The sequence below is a fragment of the Morone saxatilis genome, unplaced genomic scaffold, assembly GCF_004916995.1.
Source record: "Morone saxatilis isolate NCDOM2014 unplaced genomic scaffold, NCSU_SB_2.0 Contig3, whole genome shotgun sequence".
NCBI lineage: Eukaryota > Metazoa > Chordata > Actinopteri > Moronidae > Morone > Morone saxatilis.
Genome location: NW_023339873.1, coordinates 15584267 through 15595779, shown reverse-complemented (window position 1 = coordinate 15595779; position 11513 = coordinate 15584267). Strand labels below are relative to the sequence as shown.

General features: G+C 41.2%; 1 protein-coding gene across 1 annotated transcript; it reads right to left on the bottom strand.

Moving 5' to 3' along the window:
- Nucleotides 1-780: 780 nt before the first annotated feature.
- LOC118337076 (cytosolic 5'-nucleotidase 1A-like) lies at nucleotides 781-6125 on the bottom strand. Its single transcript, XM_035673923.1, has 6 exons — nucleotides 5611-6125; nucleotides 4251-4418; nucleotides 3905-4034; nucleotides 2123-2245; nucleotides 1810-1994; nucleotides 781-1355 (listed from the first exon to the last, which is right to left on the bottom strand). Exons 1-6 carry the CDS (start codon nucleotides 5752-5754, stop codon nucleotides 984-986), a joined length of 1122 nt encoding a protein of 373 aa, XP_035529816.1. The 5' UTR covers nucleotides 5755-6125; the 3' UTR covers nucleotides 781-983.
- Nucleotides 6126-11513: the final 5388 nt, after the last annotated feature.

Below are 11513 nucleotides of genomic sequence, written 5' to 3'. Positions count from 1 at the left end.
AATATATTTGCTGATTAATATATTGTTTTCTGATCAATATGAGACAATCATTTCTGAGTAACCGAATCTTATGAACAACAATAATGTACTGTAAATAGAAACAACAACTTTACTTTTAGAGTGTTCCTTCAAATCACCATAAGTTCATCTAAATGTTATTCATCATTTAACTTTTGGATACTCGTTGAAGTAAAAAGGGGCAAAAAAGATATGTTTGATGTGTAAGGAGTTATAATAGTGTGATAGAAAATACAAAGATTACCATGGTGTATTCTCTGTAGTTACTGATTACTAAATTACTAAAAATATTGTATTCATTAGATCTGATTATTGCAAACATAATAGTGACTCACTGGTACATTAAAGCTTTTGTAATCAGCTGTTTGGTGTTTGTCTCCTCCTGCTGTGAAGAGGAAGAATTATTTTGGCCACCATCAATTTCCATCCTTTTTTATTTTCTCTGGATAAAGACTGGAGGTCACTCACTGGTCTTTCTGTAAAGTAAAAAGCCTTTCCTGCACTAATAACACTTTAACACTTCTAATTCTTATTCTTGACTGAGAGTAAGAGGTTGAAACCCTTTTTTCACATCTTTTTCACACAATGAATAATAAAGTTTGCTTTTTGTGAGGAAAAAGACAAGAAAGAGTACTTTTTATTACAGTGATCTTTACTTCAATCTTGAAACAGAAAAACGTGACTGCATAAAAGTCCACAGTAACTAATTAATGGCTTATAATGAATCTGTTAAGATTCAGGTTACTAAACCAACGTTGTACCTCTTTATGAACAGATGAACCAATGGATAAAATAACCCTCTGAACTGAAATGTCATTAACTGATGACTGAAGGAATTTTAATTGCATCACCTGGGGTTTTATGACATTCTCAACCCATTTCCAGGACATTTTCTCTTTTAAATAAAACATCCTCAGCTGGTTAAAGCCTAAATGAAATGTCTCCTCCGCACAGTGATGTCAAGGCTATTTGGCTCCTGAAGAAGTCTCCATGTCTTTAATTCCTTTCTTGCTATCTCTCTGAGCTATTCCATACGGCACATGGCACGCTACTGTTCCCATTTCCGCTGCTCCCTCCACATGAAACATCTGGTCATCAAAGAATATGTGCGGCCTGATCTTCTCAAGCATGGGGCCCTTGGGTGCCCCTGCAAGAAAGAGAGCTTCATCGATCTCCAGACCCCACGAACGCAGAGTTTTTAAGGCTCTGGTACCAGAACTGGCTGCGCTGCGAGCTGTCACCAAGTAGGTCCGGATGGGGCAGTCCATGCGCTGGCCTTTGCCATAAAACTTCTTCTGCAGTTTTCCTAAAGCCTCCAGAAAACCTTTCAATGGTCCCTGCAGAAAGAAGAACAAATACAGTCAGCCCACAGTCTCTATTTGGTAGTCTACCAGCTGCTTTACTACAACTTATATTATATTAGCCATCATTGGTCTAATAATTCCTGAGATATGGAAATGTGGTGACATGACAAATAGATGACGGTTTTAAACAACATCCCAGATTAGTAAATTTTATATGGAACAGAAAAGGCAAATGGTAAGTGTACTTTGTGAGTGAACACTGAAGCTTCTTTTTAAAATCTTGCTTGTTAACAGCCCGTCTGATGTCACCATGTTTCCAGATCTCAGATATACCTTTTGTCGGTACAATTTTATCGTAAATCATAGAAATCGTGGTCAAAAATACAAAAAATAAGAGTAAGTTGTAGCAAACCACAACTCTCTTTTCATGCACTACATTTCCAATAGCAGTGTGATACTGATAATTGTCACTATGATTATACTGTACATGGTCCAGAGGCTTGTTCTCGTGTGCCTTCTCGTGCTCAAAGAACTTGTCCAGTCCATGGGCCTTATAAATGCGCTCAGACTCATCAGAGAAGAGGACGGCATCACCATCAAAGGCAACACGCAGCTGAGTCTCCGACACTTCCGTTATCTTCTCTGGGGTGAACATGGTGGCTGCTGCTATACCTGGATGAATTGTTGAAAATGTGTATCAGTACATCTTAGGTAGCATGTAGAATAGACACTAACTTTTTGCCTCCTTGGTCTAGTATTACAGCTTCTCAGTAATATGTAGCTTCTCCCTTTGCACTGACCTTCCTCCAGAGCTTCTCGGACCTTGACGGGATCAGCAGACAGGTAAAGGTTTGTGTGGTAGGCCTTCAAGTAGCCTATGGGACTGTTTCCCCCTGTCATACAGAAACGCTCGATGAACAACTCTGCAGAGAAGAGGAATCAAAAGTTCAGTGAGGAGCTGAAGATATGAAAGAGAAGTGATCACAACCTTCAGGATATGCTTTTATAAAGGATGAGCCACTGCTTACTTATTGTTTATTTTTACAATGTCACTCACATTTCCCTTACCTGTATATTTCTGTATTAATGGTGATATAAGTTAAATACTGTTATAGTAATTTTGATCAATAATATCAAAGTACCAGAAATGCTTCCAACATGAGAAATTTCAAGTTTTTACGATTTCAAAAAATTACAAAAAAGAAAAAATAATCAGGGGTGATCAGAAGCACAACTACCTATTTTTACATTCAACATCAAATACTGATTGCTGGTGGTGTGGGGTTCTAGGAGGCAGAGCATGGAAAAGGAAGAAAAACATGCAGCTACATTAGAGGAAAGAGCCTCTAAGATGCCTCTCTCTCCCTCTGTCTCTTTCTTCCTCTCCCTGAGTCAACAGAGGATTCTATGATGTCCTGAATAGACTTCATGTACACACTTGCGTGTCTGTGTGACCTGGCGAGGGACAATGGGTCATGGAGTCTCTCACAGTGTGGGAATAGAGAGGACCAGCTGTGCAGAGCAGCTATAGAGAACAGAGCAACGGCACATTGCTTGAGTCCAACCCACCCTCAGTGTGTTTGTGTGTGTGTACGTATACGGACCTGTGGTAGGTCTTGTGCTATTTTAGGAGATCACCTTATGAAAACACAGGCGTTTTTCTAAAAGGTTATAATGGTGGGTGACGCTGAAATTGACCTATAATACCTGAAAACTGTCCAAGTACGTATTTACTATTAATTTGTGCTGCATCTACACATACAGTGTGCTCATGTCTAATTCAGTTCACAGGCTCGTTATTGATCTCAAAAGCAATGAAAAGGGCGACCCTAGTGACCTTTAAGGAACCCTCTCAACAGGACATATTTGAAGCTATATGAACAGTTAATTGACCCTCCAGAATCAGAATCAGAATCAGAGATACTTTACTTTTTCTCCAGCATGAGAGAAAAAAGTAAATGGCTTGAACCCACTCTGCGGAAAAGAAAGTGTATAAGAAAATGAACTCAGTGAACAGTAGCTTCGTTCATTTAAACAATAAGGCTGGCGACATTATATATTTTTCTTTTTGTCAATAAATCCCTTGAAAAGACAGAAACCAACACTATGTTGGTGCGTCTCAGTACTTTCCGTCTTTGTGCTAAGTTAACCGTGCTGGTTGCAGCTTCATATTTACTGTATAGAGATGAGAGCGTTATCAGTTTTCTTGTCTAACTCTTGGCAATAAAGCGATTAAACATATTTTCCTGAATGTAGAAAGACAGTGTCAACTTTTCATAGGCCACAAAAAACAAATGGTTAAATGGTTAATTTAACTTGAAAAGTGCAAGAATTTTCTCAACCCATAAATTGCCCAAAAATTCTCATCATGATGATTTCAATAGTTTTTTTCAGTGAAAATTAAATTTTTGTTGGGAAAATGATAATTCCCACACTAATCGTGAATCATATTGCAATCCCAATATGATGTTTTTACCATATTGTGCAGCCCTACAGCACAGGCTGTGACATACGCCAGACAAAAAGATATTTCACACTTATGTCTTATAAGTCTTTATCATTAATGTGCATTAGTAACTCACGGTGATGATTGATGGTGTTGATGAGTCTTAGGCCAACGTATGCATGGTTGTTGGTCATGAGCACAACATCAAAAAGCTCCTCACTGTCAGGGTAAAGCTCCCTTAGTCGAGTGTTCACAGCCTCCAGAGCCTGGCAACACCACCAAACACAGATTTGAGTTATACAAAAACACAATAAATCACTGCAGTGGGGATGGAAGTGAGTGGGTTGGTGTTTAATGCTTATTGCTCATTCACCGCCTCCAGAGACACGACCTAACATGTAACACTGACAACAAGGAATCACACTGCAGCGGGTTTGATATAGTGTTAATTTCTGCACCTCTTTCTCTTTATAGCCTCTGACCTTGACAAAGGAGAAGGCAGGCCCAGGGCTGAAAGGCTGCATTTCATGCTCCACCTGATACTTGATGTACTCTTCCATGCCTTGTTGCTTGTAGATCTGTTGTTCCTTCTCCATGTGGAAGAGGACTCGTGAGGACACGGCGATGGTAATGGCATTTTCCGGCTTGGGCTGTGGGGGATAAAAGTTTAAAGAAACGTTTCATTTACGTCCAGCTTTGGCTCGTTCTTCACAAACCCAGATTATCCAATCAGAGTTGAAACTTTTCTGCCTGTAGGGACACAGTACATTGTTCATATTCTCAGCAGTAGCAGAAGAATATTGGTTTGATTTGCTGACTCTGACAGTACCCAATACAAATGAATAATTTAATAAAGGCGTTACTGCCACTGCCTGATATACAACAGTGGGTAAACTGAGTGAGCTGGTGGGATAGAATAGAAGTGACAGTGAGATATGAAATACTTTCCTCTGCAAGACTCTGATAGTGCAGGCTCACATACCAGACACCTTTTAACTATTGAGGCCAGGACAACAACACCGTTTTTTTACTGATAATCACGACATATTTTGTAATCCGTTTTGAATTTGTTATGAGTGGGCTGACCTTGAAATAGATACTTTTATTCGGATTTAAAGACAGCATTAATCTACAAAAACTGTAAGATATCAGAAACCTTGGATTACGTACAGGGTGAGAAATAACCTCCACTACTTAAAGACTATCAAACAAAGACTCTATGTCACATTGCTCCCAAACTTACCACAGAGACAACTCCCTGCATCCTGCGAGAGCCAGAAGTTGTAATTGTTGGGTCTGTTTTTGTATTTTGGCTTATCCTGTCCAGGTAAGTAATCCAAACGAGCCAATAGCCTTTACAAAGAACCCTGCACCTGATCTGAAACAAGAGCCCTCTACACTTCTCTCAGTTTCCAGGTGGCACAATAAAGCATAGCTGAGCCTCTGTATCTTGTTTCACCCAGCTACATCTTCATGTAACTTTCTTTCAGTAAGGCTTCAACTGCAGCACTTGCTAGTAAACCTGCTATTAACCCTCCTGCTGTTTTCACTGCGGCTGGACTCTGATAAAGTTGAGAGGTCAGAGTGTCTGTCTTGTCTCATCTGTCATTCATCATGTGACATCAGTTATGGCCACTGTGAAATAAACAGCCTTGAGTAGAGAGCACACGTGTGCCTTTGCAGGTGACTAGCAAGAAAGAGCAACAAAATTCAGCTCCAAAATGATGACAAGCAGATTCAATTAGATTTTCGTGAACATCTTTGCCGTCAACAACTCAGTGGAAACTCAGGAAGTGTACCTGTACATGGATGCTGCATAAGGATGTCTGTAGAGATACTCACTGGTTTAGGTTTCCTGGTGGGAGTGGAGGGCTTCAAAACCACCCTAGCATCTTCCCAGGCAGCTCGGTTGCTGCTGCTGCTACTGTTATTTCCAGTCAGGACCTGTTCTCTGGCGGTCAGAGTTTGACCGTTGTTTAGACTCATCTTACCTTTTCAACTCACCACTCTCCTCCGTCTCTCTCAGGTCCACACTGAGTCCCAGTGTGTCCTCAGTTTGCTCTCTTTTCTAGTCTCTTTCTCCTTCTAATATCTCTCTCTATCTCTCTGGCAAGAGTTCCCTGAAAAGTCCTTACTCAGTCTTGCACATTCCCAATTTGAATTCAGTCCTGGTGCACTCAGGAGATGAGATCAGAGGCACTTAGCCAAATGCGCTAAAGAGACAGACAAGGAGTGAGATGCTGCAGAATAAAAATGAGATGGAGAGAGATTTAAAAAAAGATGTTAGTATTTCCTCTGATCTGCAGCATCATACGCATTATATTCCTCGTTCAGCTCTTCTGTGTTTGTCTTTTTCTGTGTGTTCCTCTCTCCCGCTTTAACACACACTGCTGACTTCAAGCTATTGTGCATCCTCCCCCTAATTCCCTGGAGCAGCAGCAGAACATGTGATTTATTGTGTGTGACAAATGGTTGATGAATCCCATTGGATAAAACAGGTCCGCTGCTGTGTCAGTCATGATGTCATGATGCTTGTAATGAATTCATGCTTCAGTTCTCCTAATAGAGAGGTGGAAAATAAGCAAAGCTAATTTTTCATACAGTATATAAATAGATAATTTTAAATGAAGATGTTTGTTTTTTTTTGTTTTTTTTTAGATTTTCTTAGTACAAAAGCAATTTAGAGGTGCATTTTATCCCATGTGCTCTAACCTCCCAATCTTACAAAACCATTTGATATTCCTGCTCAGTGGTGTGGGAAATCCATCCTGAGTCATTTGCTTTCCCCTGTGCATCTAATGATAACTCTTCTTGCCTCTTTCCATCTAAACCCCTGCAGGACCTTTCCATAGATTGAATTACGGAGCAGCCGTCCCAGTTGCCAGGCAACGGCCAGGGAGTCAGAGTGGCTGGGACTCCCATATCTAGGATCTGATGTGGGGGCTGTGGGGGACACCCGACTGCATATCTAACCCTCCAAATATGGCATAAATCAGAAACAGACTGGTGATGCAGGGAACAAAGATGAAAGTCTAAGTTTCGCTTTGAAGAGCATAAACGCATGATAAATAATATTAGCTATGCTTTTATCACAGCAATGAGGCAGTTTACCTACTACAGATGTTTTCGGTGAAGAAGAGCAGACATCCATGCAAGGAACAAAGAAATATTAAAACCAGCAACCTGACGGGCACATGCTGGATACAACTGCATCCATCAGCCATCATCTTTATTTACCTGTCAGCATTACAGAGGTAGTAAATACTGACTTTTCGGTGAAAATATACAGTGTTGCTTCCCATACTTTACAGGCATTAACATCAAGATAGCATGAAATTACAAAACAGCAGGCGTCCATTACACCTATCAGCCCCCTACTTCTAGAGGCAGCACACATGAAACTGACATTTGCAAGTATGCCGATGTAATGCACTCTCCTCCAGGGTCTCCAGGGACCAGGGGCAAAGAGCTTTTATCGACTGACTGAAGACAGCTCAAGGATTTTGTGTATATTTTATTGTTTGAAACCTGAGAAACTGTAATTGCACAAAATATTACGTATTTGTTTTGTATTAGATGTGTTAAAATTAAAACGTTATTGCAAATTAAACTTGCACACTCATTAGTGTCCCAAAATGTATGTGTGTCTCCGTTGTGCTGCTTTTTTAATTATTACTGAGAGACTCTCAGTAATGTGTTGGTATTGAAAAAGGCAAATCAGTCATTTATTGCATTTTATGCTCACACCCACTAGAGTGCAGTAGAGGATAGGTCAGCCTGTCAGCCTTAGGTTGTGGGCCTGTATACTTTACTGCTTCATTCATTCCTCGGGTGTTGTAGACAAAGAGGACCTGAAACAGAAACTGTGAGTGTGAGAGAGGAAGTTGATCTGAAAACCAGAGTTTTTTTGTATCTTGAAACATTTTAACTTTGGCATAGTAGCTGTATGGCTGTAATACTCCTCACTATAGGGACTTTAAATGTCTGTGGTAATCAGTATGTACTATTTTAACCTAAAACCTATGGTTTAAGTAGAATAAACACAGATTTTCAAAGTTTAGAACATAATGACTAACACCCTGTCTCATTAAAGAATGATTGGTTAAATGTGACAATATAAAGCTTCATATAATGTAGAAATACTACATTTCATGACTGAAGAGCCACAGCAAAACTCACATTAATACAATTATTTTAATTTGTTTCACTGGAGGAAGTAAATACTTCATATTCGGCTGTATCTAATAAACATCAGTGATACATTTACCCTTTATGTGTCAAAGCCCTGAGCCCACACTTGCCTCTGCCTTTGTGTCTCTGCTTACCAGTCTGAAGCTCAGAGGGGGTTAACAGGACATGGAGACAGTTGGGCCGCACCCACTGAGCTGATTTGAATAACGCCGGCATTTGGCGCGATGCTCAGAAGAGCCAGCCTTTCTTCATACCGGCTGTGACACCACTCCCCTTCTCTCCCCTCCCCATGCACCCTGGAGTGGCGGGAAATGCTAGAGAGAAAGAGACACAGAAATAGAAAGAAGGAGGGATATGGGCACTGCACTGGCTGTACTCTGAGATTTTTGCACAACTACTCTGTACCTGCAATCACTGAGTTGCCCTGGAAATGTGTCAGATACACCATGTACCTTGGAAAAAGGACAGAGAATAAGAAAGGAGGAAGAAAAAGCAGCACGCCCCTTCTCTGTTTTGGCGCGAGACGGATAGAGAGATAATGCTCTCTCAGTGGTAGACTGTGGGTGGAGACAAAAGCAGGCATGAGTGGAGTGGGCCAGAACAAAGAGGGTAACAGCCTGGACTACCCCCATACCTCTTATCAACCCCCCACCCCCCAACACACAGCCTGAAGGCAGATGACTATTATAACCTTAATCAGTCCTTCAAAGCAACCTCTCAGGCATGTTTGCCACCACCAGACTCTTTGTTCTAACTGGGGTTCCTCTTAGTTTTGGCTGGAACCCTTCCTCATCTTCCATAAAAACACACATTCTCATATGCTGTTATTACACACAAACAGAGGCTTTCCTCCTTGTCTTACTAGAGATAAGAGCTCGCGATCATCTGCCGCCAAGGTAAAAGACCCATATGAAGGTCATTTGCTGAAGTGGCAGCACAGACCGTTACGAGCACCCACACCGCCACTCAAGTGACATTATTGGATTTGTTGTTATTGGCTTTCAGATTCACCCCACCCTCCTAAATCTGTAGTGTAAGTAAGTGGGTGGCAGCTGACTAAGCACTAGCATCTTTTCATAGCGTTAAATTCACCCACCAGAGAGCAGAAAGAACAGAGCAGAGCAGCGGTTCCTCTCACTTCCTGCCTCCAATGGGCTCAACACGAAAACAGGAAGTCTGTGCTGCCTGTGTGTTTCCTAGGCCTTATAACAGAGCCTCTCTCTCTCTCTCTCTCTCTCTCTCTCTCTCTCTCACTGTTTCACACACACATACAGGCCTATAGTGGGGAAGAGGAAAGCAGGGCACTGAGTATTACATAAGCTCCACAGTGGTGGTCACTCAGGCCCTGACGACAACAGCAGTCACATTCAGACGCTGGCTGAAAAGAAGGAATTGTAACCATGCAGGACGAACAGAGGCGTCTATACACTATACATTCACCATGTGATAAGAGACAATCTGATAACACACATAGCGTGGGTGTGATTCTGCATGTTAGCATTTAAAGGTATATTATAATATGTATGTATGCAAATACACTCTATATACAATCTCATACTGCAGTAATTTTGGTGGCGGGGGGTTCTGATTATTGAGGGCCTGACCGAGGTGGAGACAAAGAAGAGCACAAGCACTGAAGTAGAGATCTAGAGGGGGGTTATAGTGGCGGTGGTGGGGGATCTATGAGGTCTGCAGGGGGTTAAAGGGGACAGGGGGAGGGGTAAAGCCCCTCTCTGAGTAGCTTGGGGGGGCAGAAGGAGGTGGGGGTTGGTAGTGACGGCACTCAATGGGGCTAAATTCAAAAGATGCAGCAAGTGTCCCAACTTTAACTGAAGCAACCTTACACCGCAGAGCCAAACAATGGAACATCTGCTCGCTGACAAAGAAAGCGTTTCGCTGTGAGAGCAGCAGTGGATCTGATTTAAACTGCCAACAGCACCAACAGGTTTCAACATATTTCTGCGATTGTAGATACTTGGAATTAGTTTACTTCCCCTGGCACTTCTTACTAGATTGCTTCATCTTATTTTGAAAGCATTAAATTGTTTTTAAATGTGCTTTTAAATGTAGGGGAAGTTGAGTCTATGTTCGAAAGCAGTTTGGGAACATGCCAAATTCTAGGTCAAATTGTGTATTTACTACGTTTACTTATCTAGTTTTTGACAGAGGGAGTATCCAGGTTGTGTTCATGTATATAAATGTCATATTCTGGTTTCAGAAACATGGATAGGCCCATATGCCAATTTTGTGAAACTTAATGTCCTTGCTGGGCTACTTCAGTGGTAACTGAGCTACTGTGGCATATAAACATCTCGTCTGGATTACATGCTGAAATGAAAGTGACATCAGTTATGTTGCACCTTGATTTGGGGGTCAAGCTGTAAACACAGCATTGACATATTATCATGATATAGAATTATTAAGGCAAACATGTTCAAACACATCAAGCCGACACGGAATAGTCTTACAATACAAGACAAATTGAGATCTCAGTGCTGTCGTCTGGGGATTTTTAAATGCAAAGTACAGCACAAGAACTGTCACTAACAAACATACGTTCCTTACTTCAAGGACATGCCTTATCTGAAACAGGGATCTCCCCCTCATCTCCTTCACAGTGAAATTAACTGGAAATACAGCGAATCACTTTGTAACATAGAGAGAGCTTTTTAAATGCAAACTTTTCGTTTCACACAGACTCAAACAGTGTGATTGTCTCCTGGGTGAAAGTACTGTGTGTTTGAGGCATCCATTTATCCATCCACCTCCTCTAAACACAGACTTTGACGCTCTTTATAGTACTGCTGGTATTGCACCTGAAGAATATAATTTTCCTATCTAGGTGAGGCAAAATTTGACACTGACACTGCGTCGTCTTGTGGATCAGCGGGTCTGTAACATGATTTGGAGTGACACTGGGATGCGTACGGGAGGTGTATAGAGGTTTTTCTCTCAAAACAGTCGCCTGCTATGTCAGAATCAGAATCAGAAATACTCTAATAATCCCAGGGGAAAATTACTTAAAGTAGTTTTTTCTCTGGAGATGTGTGATAAAAATTCATTTCTATGAGTCTGATGAGCCTGAATACACACTGTAACACACACTGTAACACACACACTGTAAAACACACACTGTAACACACACTGTAACAAAAAACACAGGAAACACACACACAGGAAAAACACACACTGTAAAACACACTGTAACAAAAACCACAGTTATACACATTGTAAAACACACTGTAACACACACTGTTACACACACTGTAACACACACACTGTAACACACTGTAACACACACACTGTAACACACACACTGTAACACACACAGTAACACACACTGTAACACACACACTGTAACACACACACTGTAACACAAACACTGTAACACACACTCTGTAACACACACTGTGACACACACACAGTAACACACACACTGCAACACACACAGTAACACACAAACTGTAACACACACACAGTAACACACACACTGTAACACACAGTAACACACACACTGTAACACACACACAGTAACACACACATTGTAACACACA

Excerpts from the sequence above, each read along its gene's own strand:
- LOC118337076 (XM_035673923.1), bottom strand. The coding sequence starts at position 5,754 with ATGAGTCTAAACAACGGTCAAACTCTGACCGCCAGAGAACAGGTCCTG. Across the intron at positions 4,419-5,610 it reads CCACCAGGAAACCTAAACCA|CCCAAGCCGGAAAATGCCAT; the intron begins GTGAGTATCTCT and ends TATCCCCCACAG. Across the intron at positions 4,035-4,250 it reads CTGCCTTCTCCTTTGTCAAG|GCTCTGGAGGCTGTGAACAC; the intron begins GTCAGAGGCTAT and ends TGGTGTTGCCAG.